Raw genomic sequence first — 18,566 nt, 5'->3', positions numbered from 1 at the left:
CACCCTCCTGCAGTTCGCCTAAAGTCCTTATCACCTCATGTTCCTCACTGCAAAGATTTGCAACAATTGCAGCCAACCTACATGCTGTCAAAGTTTTCCAAATGTTGCCTGCAAATGCGTCACCGGGCAACGCTGAGAAAGAAATTGTGCTCAGTCAGCAAATGTGGAATGTACTGCTAACTCTGAAAGGCGAGTTAGAACAGATACACGTCACTTTTTCTCACGTTGACAGAGGGTTAATAAAAAGGTTAGGGACATTTTGTTCCTGATGCACCCAGAGAGGCCTTCCCACTACTCCCCCTGCTGCCTAAGTATCTGCTTCAGCACCTGGAACAGACGTCTCTATTTAAGGCTAAATCAATGTGGATTAACAACTGATCCCAGTGACCCTTTTTTATGGCTACTTAGGGATCACGGGAAGTTCTGGATTCAGCCTCAGGAAAGCAGATTCTGTTCCTAGCTTTCTGTGAGTGGTTAAGCCTCCCCTACACACATCCCACCAGCTTTATTTTCCTTTTTAAAATTTGTATGAGATTACCGCCAAGGTCTTCATCTGTATCTTGTTTTTGCGATTCTGTGACACACCACAGAAAGCAACTCAAAGGGCAGGCAGGAGAAAATAGAAGCAGGGCAGAAAGACACATTCCCTGCCTTGAGGAGCTAAGGCTGAGAGCAGCATAATACTCCTGGCAATACAAGACCCACCAAATAATAACTAGGGTCTGAAGGCAGGGAATCCTTTGTAGGTGGAGGTCAGGAGAGAGAGGTTGAAAGGAAAGGGCCTAAAATTAAGGCTTCTTTGGAAAAAGCACGTTGAGAAGTCTAGTCCAGGAGGCAGGCAAAACTATCCAAGTTAATAAAACACCAACAAGGGGCAGGGGAGGCTGGGAATGCACCCGGGAACCCTACCCCCCTCTCTGCAGCCACTACTCCCTCCTACCCTTTAAATTCCATCTAGCACTTTCTCGACCACTGGCGCAGAGGAGCTATACCCACAAGCTCTCCCTTTCCCCATTTCTTTCCTACAGGTGCCTCTGGGCAGCCCAGTGCATGGACAGCCCAGGCAATGCCACCCTGCCTTGTGGCTTTCTCCTCCAGGGCTTCTCTGAGTTCCCACACCTGAGGCCGGTGCTCTTCTTGCTGCTGCTGGCCGTGCACCTGGCCACGCTGGGCGGGAACGTGCTCATCGTGGTGGCCGTGGCCTCGGTGCCCAGCCGGCCGCCCATGCTGTTCTTCCTGGGCCAGCTGTCAGCCATCCAGCTCTGTTACACCCTGGTGGTGGTGCCCCGCTCCCTGGCCGACCTGGCCGCGCCCGGCCTCGGCAGGGGCAGCCCCATCTCCTTCCTGGGCTGCGCCCTCCAGATGCAGGTGTTCGTGGCGCTGGGTGGGGCCGAGTGCTTCCTGCTGGCCACCATGGCCTATGATCGCTATGTGGCCATCTGCCACCCGCTGCGCTACACCGCAGTGGTGACCCCAGGGCTGTGCGCGAGGCTGGCCCTGGCCTGCTGCCTCGGGGGAATGGCGGTGTCCGTGGGGCTCACGGTGGCCGTCTTCCACCTGCCCTTCTGCGGCTCCCGCCTGCTGGCGCCTTTCTTCTGCGACATCACGGCGCTGTTGGACCTGGCTTGCACGCGGGGCTACGCCGACCAGTTGCCCCTGCTGGGCGCCTGCCTGCGGCGGCTGCTGCCCTCGCTGCTCATCCTGTCCTCCTACGGGGCCATCGCCGCCGCCCTGCGCCGCCTGCGCCCCCCGGGGCCGGCGCAAGGCCGCCTCCACCTGCGCCTCACACCTGGCCGTCACCTTCCTGCACTACGGCTGTGCCACCTTCATGTATGTGAGGCCCAAGTCCAGCTACTCCCCGCGGCGGGACCGCACGCTCGCCCTTGTCTACACCAACGTCACGCCGCTGCTGTACCCGCTCATCTGCAGCCTGCGCAACCGCGAGATCACTGCCGCCATCCGCAGGGGGCGGGGGCGGGGGGCGGCAGGGACAAGGTCTGTGTGATGAGCCCAGACGGCAGGCGGGCAGGCACCAGGCCAGAGGGGGCAGCTCTGCTCCCGCTCCCTAAAGCTTTCGCGGCCGGGAGGTGTCTGTGTCAGGAACGCCACCAGGGGGGACTCAAGGACTGGATTCGGGGAAGAGAACCTGGAAGAGTGTCCACGGCAGGGGCTCCATCCTCCACCCCCCTTTGAGCGATGGCCAAAGACAGCGGGGTACAGAGCCCTAGACCTGCAGACAGTGGCCCCATCAGTGCTTGCTGGTTCTCCCCGTGCACCCGAGCCCGCGCAGGCTGAGGGGCCCACGGTGATGAAGAAGGCACGACTCATGGCCGCAAGGGCTCACGGATGGGAGCGGACGGACAAATGTGAGGGGTGAAGAGGCGATGGATGGAGTGGTTCCTGAGAAGGAGTTTCTGTGCTAGACTTTCTGAGAGGAGAGGGGAGTCAGGAAAACTTCTTGGAAAAACAAAGAGGACTAAGGAGAACTGTAAGTTGAGTAGAGGTCAATCAGAAACGGAGGGTGAAGAATGGTCCAAGCAGCAAAGGGTCCAACAGGGACTGGGACACTGGGAGGGAAGGACCCTGTAAACAGCGGAAGGATGTGAATTTCCCGAGTGATCTGATGACTTGCTGTTCCTGTGTTGTCACTCTGGCCATCCAGGCACGTGGAGGCCTGTCTGGGGAGCTGCTGCCCTATTCCAGGAGAAAGCTGATGGAGTCTGGACAAGGTGATGGAGTCTGCACCAGAGGACTGACCCAGGGGATTAGGGACATGGAGTCAAGAGATATGCAGGAAGTGAAAACTGCAGAACCTTGACTGGATATGGAGGCGTGAAAGAAAGGGGAGTTAAGGAACATTTCTAATCTGGGCCACTGGGTGCATGGTGGTGCCATTTGCTGAAAAAGAGAACATGGGAGCAGGAGCAAGTTGGGAGGGTGGTGATGGAAGCTTCTGTGTTGAACCTGTGGAGCTGAAATGCTGTCAGGACCAACTGGTGAAGATGCTGATTGAGGCAGATCCAGTAATCCAGAACACAGGCTCCAGAGGAGGGTAGACTTGGGTTCACAGATGGCCACTGAGACCATGGAGCTGGTGATGTCACTCACCAAAATGTTAATAATCGCTCTCTATGTGATGAGATTATGGGTGATTTTTATTTTCTTGATTGTATATCTTCCAGATTTCTCCTAATCATTCTCAATGGATATTACTTTTATACAGAAACAATCATTACTTTAAAAAAAAAACCTCTTTGGGGGCCTGCTCAGTGAATCATGGGGACTTCTTACCCTCCATCACCTAGATAAAGGCCTGAGCCCACTTGGCTAAAAACTGTCTCCTCACCAATAGCTCGGGAGTAAAGAGGAACTAGAGTGAGCTCTGCATGGGCGGGTCCAGCATACGCCTGTGTACAAGAGTAGAAATGCACCAAGGAACTTTAATCCACCAGTAGCTTGGAGGAAATATTGCTGTCAAAGAAACAGGGAGGAGACATTAAAAGGAAGAATTACTACTTTAACACTAATTACTAAAGAATTACTAATCCACATTGTCATGTAAAACCAACAGAGAAGATAAAGTCCCTTGATGTGACTGTTTCTAAACAATGTTACATTCGTATATCTTGGCATATTAAAGGGGATAAACTGGCACAAAACCTTAAGTACAGATGTTAGTTACACTGGGAAAATCCCAGAAGTTATTCATTCATCCATATGTGCAATAAATAGCTGTTTATTGAGTGATGGTTCCATGCCAAGAACTTGACAGTTAAGGATTCAACTGTGATCAAAATGCCAAGTATTTCTAGCACCTCAACCCAAATTATTGAAGGAATGAAGATGAAGCCCATGTGTAATTTGAAATCTACTAGGGGACTCAGGCAAATAAATAGGCATTGCATCATTAGGTGACAGGTACCACGATGGGAAAAATACAAGACCCTGTGGAAAGCAGTTAGCCTAGAGTTGGGGTAGTAGGGGCATCAGTAAAAGTTTATGATGAAGTGATGTGTTAGGACATAAGTGCAAGCAGGGATAGCCGAGCCAAACAAAGACAGCTGGGAAAGGAGCATCCAGGCAGAGGAAAAGCATGTGCAAATGCACCAAGCCAAAAGAGACCATTATACATTCCAGGAGCTTGTTAATGGGACTGACTCGAATTGGTGGGGATGGGGGGTGGGTGGGCTGTGTATTTCAAGTATTAAGAGATTATGCTAGAGGTAGAAATAAGCACCAGAGCACACAAGGCTTGCAAGTCAAATTAAAGAGTTTGGGCTTCGTTCTAAGAAAAAAGAGGAGAAAAAGGAAAAAAGAGAAGGGAGGGTGGGCAAGGAGGAGGAAAAGAAGGAAAAGCCATTAAAGATGTTCAAGCAGGGGAGTGATATGTTCCAATCTGAACACTGACTAGTGTGTTAAGAAGGAACTGGGGAAGGACATGACAAAAAGTATATTTGCTAGGAAGCTTGGGTAGGAGATAATGTTGGGTAGGAGATAATGTTGGGTTGGAGATAATGTTGGCCCATTTCAGGCAAGTGGTACTGGAAATGGAGGGAAGTGAACAGGGTGGAGAACTATTTAGAAGGTAGATCTAACAGAACTTACTACAAATTGCTGAGGGATAAAAGAGAAAGAGGAGTCAGAGATGATGAGGAAAAGATGACAGACCAGGGGCCCCGAGATGGAGCGCACAGGAAGCGTAACCAGGTTGAGGGCAGGAGAAGGTGGAGGTGGTGAGTTCAGTATGGATAATGTTGACACGGGGTGTGGAGCTGTATGGTTGGGAAGTGGGTATAAGTGAGGAGAATCTGGGCTAGAGAAACATATTTGGAATTCACCAGCTTATCAGTGGCAACTGGCATGGCTGCGAAGAACAGAACAAGAGACAGAGGAGGAACAGAGCAGTTCCAACATAGGACCGCAAGGAACAGCCGCACTGAAGGACGGACTGACTGTCTAAGCATAACGCAAAACACATAATTTGTTAATTAGATATAAAACAGCTTGATTCGTGGGACACTACCTTAAACAAAATGAAATGAGAAGAGACAAACTTCCATATCTAATGTATGGAAAAGGCCCATTTCATTAATGCATAAGGAATTTTTGCCAATCAGTAAGAAAAAGATGAATAATCACAAAGAAGAAATGGGCAAAGGGTATGGATAGACTGGTCACAGAAAAGGAGATGCAAATGGCTTTTACTCATAGGAAAAGAGTTTCAACCTCACTCATGAGAGAAGTGCAAAAAAAAATCTCAAAATGCTATTTTGAGCATTTATTTTGATGATGTTCAAAAGGGCAAACACACTATTTAGGGGTGAAAGAGGGACCCCCTTGTTGCTGGAAATACACATTTGTTCAATTCTATGGAGGGGAACTGGGCACATCAATTAAATATCAATTAGAATTAAAGGCACATATCATTTGTTCCTATCACTGTACTTCCCGGGTATGTCCTTACCAATGTAGTTGTTTTGTGGGCAAATACGCATGTTCAAAAATATTCATGTCAAAATTGCTTGGATCAGCAAAAAAATTAGAAATTATTTAAATAATAGTATGTGCCTGGTTAAGCACATTATGGTTTATCCCTCTAATGGAATCCTATGCAGCTGCCGAAAAGAAAAAGCAGTTTTATGGAACCATCTCTTATATGTGCTGTTAAGTGAAAAAGCAAGGTGTGTAATGGTATACAGTGCAGTTATCCTGGATTCTAGCCTTTTCACTTGTGATTTCCACTCCAGTGCTCTTCCCACCATCTTCACAGGCTGGCTCCTTGTCATTCAGATGCTGTCTGGACTCAAATATTAATTCCTTGTAGAGGGCTTCACTGATCACGCCATATAATATTGCCTCTCTGCCTTCTATCACATTATCATGCTTTAATTTCTAATCATCTCTCAGTATTTGAAATGGTGTTTCTTTCTTTTTAATGTTTTATCTGTCCTTCCCAGCAGAACATAAACTCTATGAAAATGGTCTACTCACCACAGTATTTCCTGTTCCTAAACAGTGTCTGGCATGTTTAGCTGCCAGTACATTGTTGAATGAAAGAGTGAAGAAGTCAGTGTTATGGTATGATAGCATTTATATATAAAAACACACAGAATGTGTGTCTGTACATATCATGTGTGTCTGTATATGTCCTGTATGTTTTACACACACATACACCTTTGTAACCAAATTGAAAGTCTGGGGAACCAGAGCACAGGGTGGGACTGAACTTTACTCTTCATTGAATACCCTTCTTGCATACATATATGTCACTTATTCAATAAATGCTTTCAAAATAAAAATAAAGGCGAGGCAGAGAAGGCGGAAGGCACAGAGAAGTTTTTTTAAAAGAGCAATCAGGAGAGTAGAAGAAAATCAAAGATAGCGTGGCGTCATGGAAGCCAAGGAAAGAGCATTTCAAGGATGGAGCAGTTACCAATGCCAAATGATACTACTATTTCTAGAATAACATGGTACTGGCGCCAGAGATGACTTTAGGGATGTCTCATCCAGCCCAAAGAGCATCAAATTCACCTGCACAAACCTCAGCAAAGGCCTTAGCAGGTGCAAAGTCCTGGCAGACAAACAACAAACCCCACATTGAGAAATGCCGTCTACCCAGAAATGGCGCAACGCCTCCCAGGCCCCAGCCAACACTGAAAAACTATGAAGAACCAACTCAAATCATGTTTAATCACCTGCTGGAGTGGAAAGGAACGTTGGATTTCATTTCAAATGCTGAAATCTTTAGCACTGCTTCAAGATTTGTGCCTGGGATTTGTTTTAATCAGATGCGATAAGGTAACAGACACAGAGACAATTGCCCTTGACGGAAGTTTATTAGTTACAATTCCCAAGTGAAGGGGTGCGTCACACCATGAAGGACCACATGGGGAAGCACTGGGTCAGTCAGAAGACAGAAAGAGAGAGGGGAAAGCATGGCCCTGAGCCTTTCTTGTGATTTCTGTGGGAAGGAGTGGGCAAGGCAAGGTAGGAAAGCTTGAGTAAGTTTAGGATTGGATAGTCTGAATAATTTCAGGGGGCTCTGGGATATCAGAGTGGTCTCCAGCTGTCTGGTTTAGCTGACCTGGCCCTGGGGTTACAGGGCAGGCAACTTGCTGGTTTGATACATGAAGAGTCAGATGAAGGGGGTGGTTGGGGATAAGGGCTTAGGGTTGGTCAGTTTGCACATGAAAGGCACAGTCACAGGAAGTTGGTTTGCTATCTCTAGGAACTAGCTAGCTCTGGGAGGGGCCTCCTATCCTCAACCAGCAAGGCCCCCAAGACATCAAAACATCATCAAGTATAGAAAATAAAAAACATGATTGATACAAACACAGACTCTAAGACATCATGGGTAACTTCTCAAATACAGATCTGTGAGCACTTAGAACTGCTGAAGATCTCACAGCTCTTCAAACTGTGCCACTGGAATTTTAACAGATCCAGACTTAGCCAGAAATTATCCTCTGTCCACAATACATTGATTTCAGTGGGTCCCTCACTTGGCTGCATGCTGAAATCATCTGAAGACCTTCAAAAATACTGATGTCTAGACCCAAATACTAGGGATTCTGACTTAATTGGTCTTGGTGAAGGTCGGCATTGGAATTTTTAAAAAGCTGCCCCTTAGGTAATTGTAAGGTGCAATAAAGATTGAGAACCTCTGCCCCTCAGTATCAGTGACTCCAGCCCTTCAGAGAGGTTGCCCCCCCTCCAACTTAAATGTAATCCTTCCACCTGAGTTCCAGGTCCCATTTCAACCACTCATACATTTCTTACTGCTACTCTCTGCCATGGCTTGAACTTGAGCATACAAACATCTTTAAGATAGGAAAGCTCCCATTTCTCTGATCACACAGGGTCTTGTCCTTGAGGTGGCCAGGTCCAAGTGGGGGAAGGTGGCTAGATTACTAAGAATCACAGTTCCCCATCAATGAATACTTCCCCAAGTTAGGCAGGTAGCAGGACAAACTTCTGTTAGAAGGGGCAGAGGGGAGAGAACTAGAATGTGGTCATCCAGACCAGATAAAGGAAGGTGACGTTAACATGGAAGATGCTGATTCACCTTAAATAAAATTCCTCTGCGTATGAGACCATTTCCCACATCTAGTCTAAGACCCACTTACAGAAGTAATATGTAGCCCTGTGGGGGCCACAAGTCTTCAAGAAATTTGAGATGTAGATAATAGTTTAGCCTTTCTATTAATGACTTAAATCTTTACCGAGAGCTTCTGACATTCCAATCCCACATGGTAGAGAACTAAGATGTCTATGATCCTCCCGACAATGGGTATAAATGTACCTTCTTCATATCATAAGGAGAGGAGAAGTCCTCGTAACCATATAATCTTCCTTAATCATCAGGTGTTCACATCCCCTATAGGGTCTATTTCCTCCTCTGTCTGTTCCTGGTATGTTGGTCTTAGGGCCTTATCACAGAGGTCCACGTTGTCTCTAAACTTCAGCTACTCCCTAAAGGAGTCACTATCCTTGTGGGAAACATCAACAGAATGAATTTACTCCATTCTGTCATCACAGTTAAACACACATCCATAAAGAGGGAAGTAAAGTCCTTCAACAGAACATTCCTGGAACATGGCAGCTGTAGAGGCAAGGTGGGCCTTCTTGGAGAAAAGTGGCAAAACTGTGACCATCACTAGAGCATTGAGCCAGGCTACCTAGGTCTGAATTCTGGGTGCTTGAATTCCTAACTGTGACCTTGAACAAGTTACTCTAACCTCTCTAGACCTGTGACTCTTCACTGGATACTCTGGAATTGATATTAGTACCTGTCTCACATCACCTGATGTAATAACTAAAGTTAATATAGGAAATGTGCTAGAACAGTGTCTGGCATTAAAAGCATCACTAATGGAGGATATTTTCTGGTGGGCAGGATTGGGCACTGAGGTCCCAAAGCTGTTCTAGGCAAAGAACATCTGTAGCCTTACACCTCAAGCCCTACACAGGCATACCTTAAAGAAGTGGCATACCTTGGAAGAAAGAGGGTATATATATGTAGTAGAGCATGGAAAAGGGGGTGTTGGTTGGGGTTACAGGAAAAGGAGAAAGCAGGTTGCAGTCTACCCTTTTCACCTCTACTTGGGTATATCTTTGGTGGGTCTATCTTGGGTAGGTCTGTCTCCAAGCTCTTGCAGCTTTGCTCTTGTTTTTTTGTCATTGTTTTTCCTGAATGAATTGAGGGTCCCAGGCAGTTGCAGTTTTTGTTTTGCTGGACTGCTTTCTTCCTCTCTTTCCTTATGTAATAAGGGAGTTCTGAGGTGAGAAGCCTAGTAAAGTGAAATGCCTGAAAAGACTGAGAACTGGCTTAGGGACTGAAGTTGAGATCAACAGGGTAGATCAATCAGCATTTTGGTTGTACTAAAAAAAATAAATAACAATCCACTCTAGTAATTGAAGCAATTTATGAAGAAAAAAAATCATTTGTAAGGGGTATTAAAAGACCTGTAGAGTCTCTAGGAGTGCTGTAAATTTGGGTATGTAGTCAGTGAAGACAGGAACCTAGCCACACCACACAGCAGGACTGCTCTGGTGAAGACCCCATGCCTCTGTTGTTAGGACAGACCATGTATCATGCTGGGCACTGGATACTGGAACCTTCTGCCCTGAGAACCTGGATCCTTCCATCATCTCCTTCTCTACATGAGATGCCTGCTTCTTCACACTGCTCTTTCCAGAAACAAACTCATGCATGGGCATCTGGCTGAGGAAGCCTAGGCTATGGGGAAAGAGGCAGCTATAATGGGGAAAGGGATTTCAAGGAGAAAATCAAAGACATTTAGGGTGATTTTTAGGAAGGCTTGCTGTGTGACGTGTGAGGTAGCCCTCCCTCCCTCAATCTATCACACTCCACAGTGAAATCAATGACCTGTCAGTGCACTGGGATTTATGGTTCATGTGGAGGATGCAATCCTTAGAGAAGCAAGTCTAAGGAGGTTCAGTTATGGTGTGGTTATGTTTGCAAAATATGGGCTTATTTCAGCTTTGTCCAATGTCACTTCTATATCTGAAAATCATTTATCATTGATAAAATGTTTTGCTGCATGAGTAGTTGAAATTAAAAGCTTCAGCAGAAGAAATTCACTCTATTTTAAAAATCTATTTTACCTATGATATTCCTGGTAATTTACATCTTCAGGTGGTATATCATGCTATAAATTGTATTTTCCTAAAAGAACAATATTATCAGAAGGTAATACACTAACCAAAAATTGTCACTAAATCAGTCCTCTACATGGCCAAAAATGGATCATAAAATAAAAATACTATAAACTTTCTAAACAATTTGATGTGGTGAAATAAATACTCTAAAGTCTTATTAAATGGGTATAAACAGTCCCTATTTTGGATACAAGGCTCCCAACCATAAAAGGCACATATAGATAATTTTAAAAAAATAACCTATATGATATACTTGATTTTTAAAAATAATATGCTATCTTTAATAATCTTTAATAAATAGTTTTGTTGTTTTTCTTGGAAAGAACTTTAGAGTAAATATTTGGACAGTCTAGGTTATCCTAAAATTGCTTTTCAAGGGTGTTTGAAATAGATATCTTCTTTTTCTTTAAATGAGTATCTTTTTCATAAGCAGAAGCCTTCAAAATCATTCCACTGATCTTATTGCTACCTCAAACTGATAGTGTAGGATTTTAAACATGTTTGATGGTGTGGTGTTAAAAATGATTATAGCACTGCTCCCACTAGATTCTTAAAAGAGCCAACCTACATTCATTAATAGATGGAGGGATAAAGAAGATACGAGATAGATATAATGGAATGTCACTCAGCCATAAAAAAGAATGAAAAAAAATGAGATCTTGACATTTGAGACAACATGGGTGGACTTAGAGAGTATTATGCTAAGTGAAATAAGTCAGAGAAAGACAAATACCATATGATTTCACCTATATGTGGGATCTAAACAAAACAAAACAAAACAAAACAAATGAACAAACAAACAAAAAAGCAGAAACAGACCCATAAATACAGAAAACAGACTGATGTTTGCCAGAGAGGAGGGGGATGAGTAGATGGGCAAAAATGGGTGGCAAGTGGGAGGTACCGGCTTTCAGTTATGGAATGAGTAAGTCATGGGGATGAGAGGTACAGCATAGGGAACAGTCAATGCTATTGTAATAGCATTGTATGGTGACAGACGGTGGCTACTTGTAGTGAGCAAAGTATAATGTACAGAGCAGAGCTGTGGAATCACAATGTTGAACACCTGAAACTATATAACATGGTGAGTCAACTATACTTCAATTTAAAAAGAATAGACTTTGCCTAGATGGTTGGATTTGGCCACTAATTAATGTTTTACAACAAACAAATAAAGAGCGAATCTAAATATAAGCTGGAGTCAGAACCCTTGGAGTCAGAGTTAGTAAATACTTGACCTTGGCAAAATTTATGTAGCCCAACTCAGCCTCGATTTCTCCTTCCTCAAATGAGATAGCGCTGATGAAATTCCTGGAAAGTAATTAAACACAACTCAAACAGAAGGTTTTTTCCTTTTTTAGGATAAGGAGAAATGGAACCCCCATCTGCAAAATCAGAGAGGGAAAGTCAGGTGACTTTCTTATGGCAGCTGAGGGAATTCCTTTGGATTTTTTTTTTCCACTGGACTTGGAGATACATGGAGAGAGGGAAGAAGTCTGTAAGGCAGTTTCCAGGACAGACCCTTCCATCTCCACCCTTTATGACACCAGTGGTAAGTTCACTGCTAATAGGAGCACGGATGAGATGAGAAGGAGTTCTTGTCTCTGTGGATAGCTTCTGGACCCATATTAGCTCTTGGATAATCATTCCCAGCCCCTATACTCACTTTCCTTTCTGACTTCCCTGCTGGCTTCAGTGTCCCCATACCCACCTCACCTGGCTGGAAGAGGGCTTCCTGAGCTAGAATCTAGCCTCTACTTGTGGTTTAGCCCAGGCTGCCCTCCACAGCTCCATGGGCCAAGAGCTCTGAAGCCTTCTGCACTTAATGCAAAGCTTGAGGGGCAATAAAACCATGGAAGCCATGGCAGCTTCTAAAAAGATACTTCCAAAATGTCTCTCACAAAATCCCAAAAGCAGCATAAAACACTTTGGTTTTGATGCAGAGAACTGTTGGAACAGCTTGTATTTTGCAAAAGGGAAAATCAGAAAAAAATGAGTTTATAAGGCTCAACAGGATAGAAGTAAATGTGTGAAGGAAAAAATTTAGTTTCTATTTGTAGCACTAGTTTGACTAGCACCTTTCTTCTAAAGTGTTGGCAGTAATTTTTCACAGAGATAGAACAAACAACCCTAAAATTTGTATGGAACCACAAAAGACCCCAAATAGCCAAAGCAAACCTGAAAAAAAAAAAAAAGAAAAGCTAGAGGCATCACAATTCTGGACTTCATGCTGTATTACAAAGCTGTAGTCACCAAGACAGTATGGTACTGGCACAAAAACAGATGCATGGATCAATGGAACAGAATAGAAAACCCAGAAATGGACCCTCAACTCTATGGTCAACTAATCTCTGACAAAGTAGGAAAAACTACAGAATGGAAAAAAGTTCAACAAATGGTGTTGGGAACACTGAACAACAACATGTAGGAGAATGAAACTGGACCACTTTCTTATACCATACACAAAAATAAATTCAAAATGGATGAAAGACCTAAATGTGAGACAGGAAACCATCAAAATCCTAGAGGAGAACACAGGCAGCAACTTCTTTGACCTCAGCCATAGCAACTTCTTCCTAGACACGTTTCCAGAGCAAGAGAAACAAAAGCAAAAACAAACTATTGGGACTTCATTGAGATAAAAAGCTTCCAGGGGCACCTGGTGGCTCAGTCAGTTAAGCGTTTGCCTTCGGCTCAGGTCATGATCTCAGGGTCCTGCGAGGGAGCCCCACATTGGGATCCCTGCTCAACAAGGAGTCCACTTCTACCTCTCCCTTTGTCCCTCCCCCACTCTGGTGCTCTCTCTCTCTCTCCCTCAAATAAATAAATAAATAAAACCTTTTTTTTTTTTTTAAGATTTTATTTATTTATTTAACAGAGAGAGACACAGCGAGAGAGGGAACACAAGCAGGGGGAGTGGGAGAGGGAGAAACAGGCTTCCCACTGAGCAGGGAGCCCAATGCGGGGCTCGATCCCAGGACCCTGGGATCATGACCTGAGCCAAAGGCAGACGCTTAACCATCTGAGCCACCCAGGTGTCCCAATAAATAAAATCTTTTTAAAAAAAGATAAAAAGTTTCTGGGCAGTGAAGGAAACAATCAATAAAACTAAAAGCCCACAGAATGGAACAAATGTCTTATCAGATAAAGGGCTAGTATCCAAAATCTATAAATAACTTCTTAAACTCAACAACCAAGAAACAAAAATAATCCAGTTAAGAAATGGGCAGAAGACATGAATAGACACTTTTCCAAAGAAGACATCCAGATGGCTAACAGACACATGAAAAGATGCTCAACATCAGTCAGCATCAGGGAAATACAAATCAAAACTACAATGACATACCACCTCACACCTGTCAGAATGGCTAAAATTAACAACACAGGAAACAACAGATGTTGGTGAGGATGCGGAGAAAGGGGAACCTTCTTACACTGTTGGTGGGAATGCAAGCCTGGTGCAGCCACTCTGAAAAACAGTATGGAGGCTCCTCAAAAAGTTAAAAAAATAGAACACCCGGCAACCCAGCAATTGCATTATGAGGTATTTACCCAAAAGGTACAAAAATACACATTCAATGGGGTACATGCACCCCGATGTTTATAGCAGCATTATCAACAATAGCCAAACAATGGAAAGAGCCCACGTGTCCACTGACTGATGAATGGCTAAAGAAGATGTGGTATATATATATGTGTATATACGTACATATATACAATGGAATATTACTCATCCATCAAAATAATGAAATCTTGCCATTTGCAATGACGTGGATGGAGCTAGAGTGCATTTTGCTAACCGAAATAAGTCAGTCAGAGAAAGACAAACACCACATGATTTCACTCATATGTGGAATTTTGGAAACAAAACAGATGAATTTGTGATAAGGGGAAAAAAAGAGAGAGGGAAGCAAACCATAAAAGACTCTTAACTATAGAGAACAAACTGAGGGTTGATGGAGTGAGATGGGTGGGGAATGGGCTAAATGGGTGATGGGTATTAAGGAGGGCACTTGTTAGGATGAGCACTGGGTATTATATGTAAGTGATAAATCACTAAATTCTACTCCTGAAACCAATATTACACTGTATGCTAACTAATTAGAATTTAAATTAAAATTTGGAAGAAAAATAAAAATTAAAAAATAAAGTGTTGGCAGTATTTCAAACACAAAAATACTTCACATTTGTTGAGGGTTCACCATAGACTAGACACTGTGCTCAGTGCTTTTCATGGACCATCTCATTTAATCCTCATGAGAGCCCCACAATCATGCAATGGCTGCCAGGTCCCAGCCAATAGTGAAAAAATGTGGAGAACCAACTCAAATCATGTTTAATCACCTGCTGGAGTGAAAGTAACATTGGCTTTCATTTTATCATTCTTTTCATTTGACATTTGAAGAAACTGAGGCAACAGAGACTTTAACTTGCCCAATGTCATAAATGCACTGGAGGGGAGCCAAGATTCAGATGCACGCATTCAGAGTTCAGAACCCACACCCTCAGCCACCAGGTGTTGGTGCCTCGGCCGGGCCATGGTCTGCTAAGTAGGTAAAACAACCTTGGCTACACAGAGTCCATCCGAGCCTGAAACGGGTTTGAAAGTCTTGGGAAAAGGTCATGGCCAAGATGGAATTCCAGGCTTCAAACCATAAGATCTCAAGTTGATCGTGTTCTGGAAACTAAGAACTGGTTTACTGAACATGTTGAATTCTCCGGGTACTAGCCAAAACTAACTTTATTCCTTCTGACCCCCATACTCTCAAACCTGCACCGTGGGGATAGTTCTTCCCCCATTCCTGGACTAAATCCATAACATGGAGCATAGATGCCCTGACTCCTCTTGGAAAATAAAAAGGTTTCCAGTCGCTTCCAGTCCCCAAAATATCATTTCAGTATTAAAAGTAGACAGTCCAATATAAAATAAAACTCTGACCCTCATTCCAAGTTGATACTTCTCCTCACCCTTAACTCCAGAAGCCTATATTAGGGTTTGCTTCTTCCCTCTTCTCTAGGCTTCTTCCTCACCTCCATCCCCTCCCTGGCCTCCACTAAACTGCTCCTGACTTTTCCTGGGTTGGAGCAGGGAAAAGATACAGGTAAGGGGTGGAAATGTCTTTCTTGACCAGCAATGGTGCCCTTTGAAAGCAGATTCCCAAAGTTGGCTGTATTCAAAAGCACCTTCACAGTTTCCTTAGAGATTCTCCAACTGGGCTCATTGTAGTTCCCTTTATGTCCACAAAGCTTCTGATCTCCCCAACAACCAACTCCCCCTTCCCTTAACCCCTCCCTCTGGTGACCACATACAGTTTCTTCCTCAACCCCTGGGTATCTGAGAGTCCACCCCTCTGTTAGGGTCACATTTCCCCTCCAAGTCTTAGTCTCTTGGGAACGAGTCAAAGTGACACCTGGCTAACTCACTTCCATGGAGCCCACCTCTAGTCTACAAGAAACCTTCGAGCATCTCTGCTGTACCTCCAGGTGAAATGCCATTTACTGCTCTGCAGCCCTCTTCCTTCTCTGCTTTGCCTTCTCCAGCTTCCCTAGCCACAGCTCCTCTTACCGGTCCTTAGCTTCCCAAACTCAAGGGGTACAAATTAACTGGTATAAGACAATGAATGGCGTCAGGTGGAGGGGAAACCCTCCCATCCTTTATGCATGGAGGTGAGGGATGACAAACACTAATGAATACCAGCTCTCTCCAAGAAATTCTTTTCTCCAATCTCTCTCCCTCCTCTTCAATTTCAACCCTTTCATACTGGGCTGGGGGGATGGGACAAGAGCCACCAATTGATTTTAGAAACCGTCTTTGAAAGCTCTGCAAAAGCAAGCAAGCACTTCACTTTGGAAAGTGTGGACATAAAGCATTGATCTGGTTGTTCTCACACAGAGGCAAAACAGAGATGGAATCTATTTTACTGTCCTTTTATACAAGTTGCAAAGCCTTTGGAGAAATAGGAGAGAGCCCTTGGGGTGAGGATCCCCTGGTCTTCATAAGTAGCTAAGATGGTGTAAAATACCCCTGGGACACAGAGAGTCAATAAGTCCTTGAGCTGTTGTGACTTATGTCCGGAAACAACCCAGCTCAGGGGCAAGGGAGGCAAGAAGCTGAGCATAGACAGGCCTGCACTTAAACATATTGTTTAAAACAAAACAAATTTATTATTGTCTTACAGTTCTGGATGTCAGAGTCCAAAACCAATTTTACTGGACTCAGGCCAAGGTGCTGGCAGGGCTTCTTCCTTCTGGAGACTTCAGAAGAGAAACCTTTCCTTGCCTTTTTTAATTTTTAGAGGCCACCTGCCTTCCTTGACTTGTGACTCCTTCCTTACATCACTGCAAACTCTTGTTTCTATCAACACATCTTTTTCTGACTCTGATCTTCCTGCCTCCCTCTTATAAGATACTAGTGACAATGTTGGGCACATCTGGGACCATCCAAGATAGCCTCCCCATCTCAGAATTCTTAACTTAATCACATCCAGAAAGTCCCTTCTGCCATAGAAGGTAAAATTCACAGGCTCCAGAGATCAGGATGTAGACATGGGGGGGGGGGACATTATTTAGCCCACCACAGGATCCAAAATGTTAAGGCAAAATTGAAGCAAATTCGTAGGTCTAGAAGTTAGCCAGAAGACTCCAGAGAAAAACACAAGTCAGCTTCCTTGTATAAAGGCCAGGAAGCAACCATATCTAAGAGTAGCAGGAAACACCCAGTCAGAAACATTTTCCCTGCTCCTTTTGAGTATTAAGAGATATTGTTTTGCTTAATTGGGGCATGGAAAAGATCCTGAAGCAGAAAGATACTGCCTCCCCTTCTGCTTATCTCTATGTAGAGAATTTCAGAATGTCAGAGCATCAAGAGACCTCCACATTCTTCCATTTGCAACCATGTCATTTCAGAAAGGAAGGAATGGTGGAGGCAGTATGGTCTAGTAAGATTTGACATCAGACATATATTGATTTTCATCTGCACTGGTCTTTAAACAATTGTCCAGCTCTGGCCAGGTCTGTGCCTACCTGAATTTGACAGATTAATGTTTCCCTCTCTCATTCCCTAGGACATAGCACATACCCAGTCCCCGAGTTAGGGCCAACCCCATATCAAGCTGGGAGACCTGAGAAGGGCCTCTCAAGAAGAATCAAACAGGGTCTTTTAGTAAAATATCTCACATACCTTATGCTTAGTGATCATAATCTGATTCTCATGTTGCTGCTTAGTCCTGCAGTCAGAAAAGTTGTGGCTACATTCCTCTATCCCCTCTACCCATAAGGTCCACAGCCCCAGTCAGTTGTAAACATGGGAGAACAGAATGGAACAGAATGACTGGCAACCCAGGCCAAAGACCAAAAAGAAACTGAATGCTAGATCATAGCTGGGATGCATATGGAGCACAAAGACTAAAAGAGCCCATGGGGAGGGGAGGCAGGAGAATTTCCTCAATGGAAACTCAGGGAGTTGAAAATGAAGGTCCAGCCTGTCCAGTGGGGGCAGGTGTGGTGAGCTGAACAGGGGAGAGAAGAGATACCTGATTTCCCCTGAAAGATGGGCACTATGTGAAAAATAGCAGGTATAACAAATAATACTTTGGGAATATTAGATTTTTTTTAAGAGGGGCAGAGGGAGAGGGAGTGAGAATCTTAAGCAGACTCCACACTCAGCATGGAGTCTGATGCAGTGCTCGATCTCACAACCCTGAGATCATGATCTGAGCCAAAATCAAGAGTCAGACACTTAACCAACTGAACCATCCAGGCACCCAGGAATATTAGATTAATATAGTTTTATCTTTATTAATTCCACATTTCTTATTGTCCTGAAGCATCCATAGACTTTGGATTTGAACACTGAGATTTTGATAAATTAGAAGCACAGGGAATTCAGGATAGGATCTAGGGGGAGTCCCTGCATTCCTTAGAGGAGAAAAACGTTTCCCTTCTGACACAGGTGTGGGGAGAAATAAAGGAAGAAAAAAGTAAGAGAAGCAGACAGTCAAATATATGTGTTCTGACCATACCTCTGAGGGACAAGTTCCCCGGGGATGGAGAAGTGATAGGTGAAGAGAGGGCCAAGAGTGGAAATGCTTTTCTGATCCTTACTGGAGACCTGGCAAGACACGATTGTTCAAGGTGGCTCAGAAATTCCAAGGAGGTCAAGGGATTTCAGAGCAGCAGTGGGAGAGCATGCCAGCTGGGTCAATCTGAGCCATGTTTCTGGCTCCTAGGACGTAGGATATATGTCCCAACTTTCTACCTGGCTCCAATGTGAGGTGCCGAACTAGACAACCTGCGAAGGGAGGATCAGCTTTTTGGAGAGGAGGGGCAAAAAAGTAAACTTCCTCAGCCAGGGCCCCAAAGGGAATCAGAGTCAGTTCTTGGAG

General features: G+C 44.4%; 1 protein-coding gene across 1 annotated transcript; it reads left to right on the top strand.

Moving 5' to 3' along the window:
- The first annotated feature begins 695 nt into the window (after positions 1–695).
- On the top strand, positions 696–2,005 carry LOC118020582 (olfactory receptor 10AC1-like). The gene is given in 2 exon segments (XM_035020320.1): positions 696–1,745; positions 1,747–2,005. Coding segments are annotated over 2 exon segments (954 nt in total). The 5' UTR covers positions 696–1,050.
- Positions 2,006–18,566: the final 16,561 nt, after the last annotated feature.

This window comes from Mirounga leonina, unplaced genomic scaffold (assembly GCF_011800145.1).
Source record: "Mirounga leonina isolate KUSES-001 unplaced genomic scaffold, KU_Mleo_1.0 Mir_174, whole genome shotgun sequence".
NCBI classification, from domain to species: domain Eukaryota; kingdom Metazoa; phylum Chordata; class Mammalia; order Carnivora; family Phocidae; genus Mirounga; species Mirounga leonina.
This window is presented reverse-complemented; position numbering and strand designations above follow the sequence as displayed.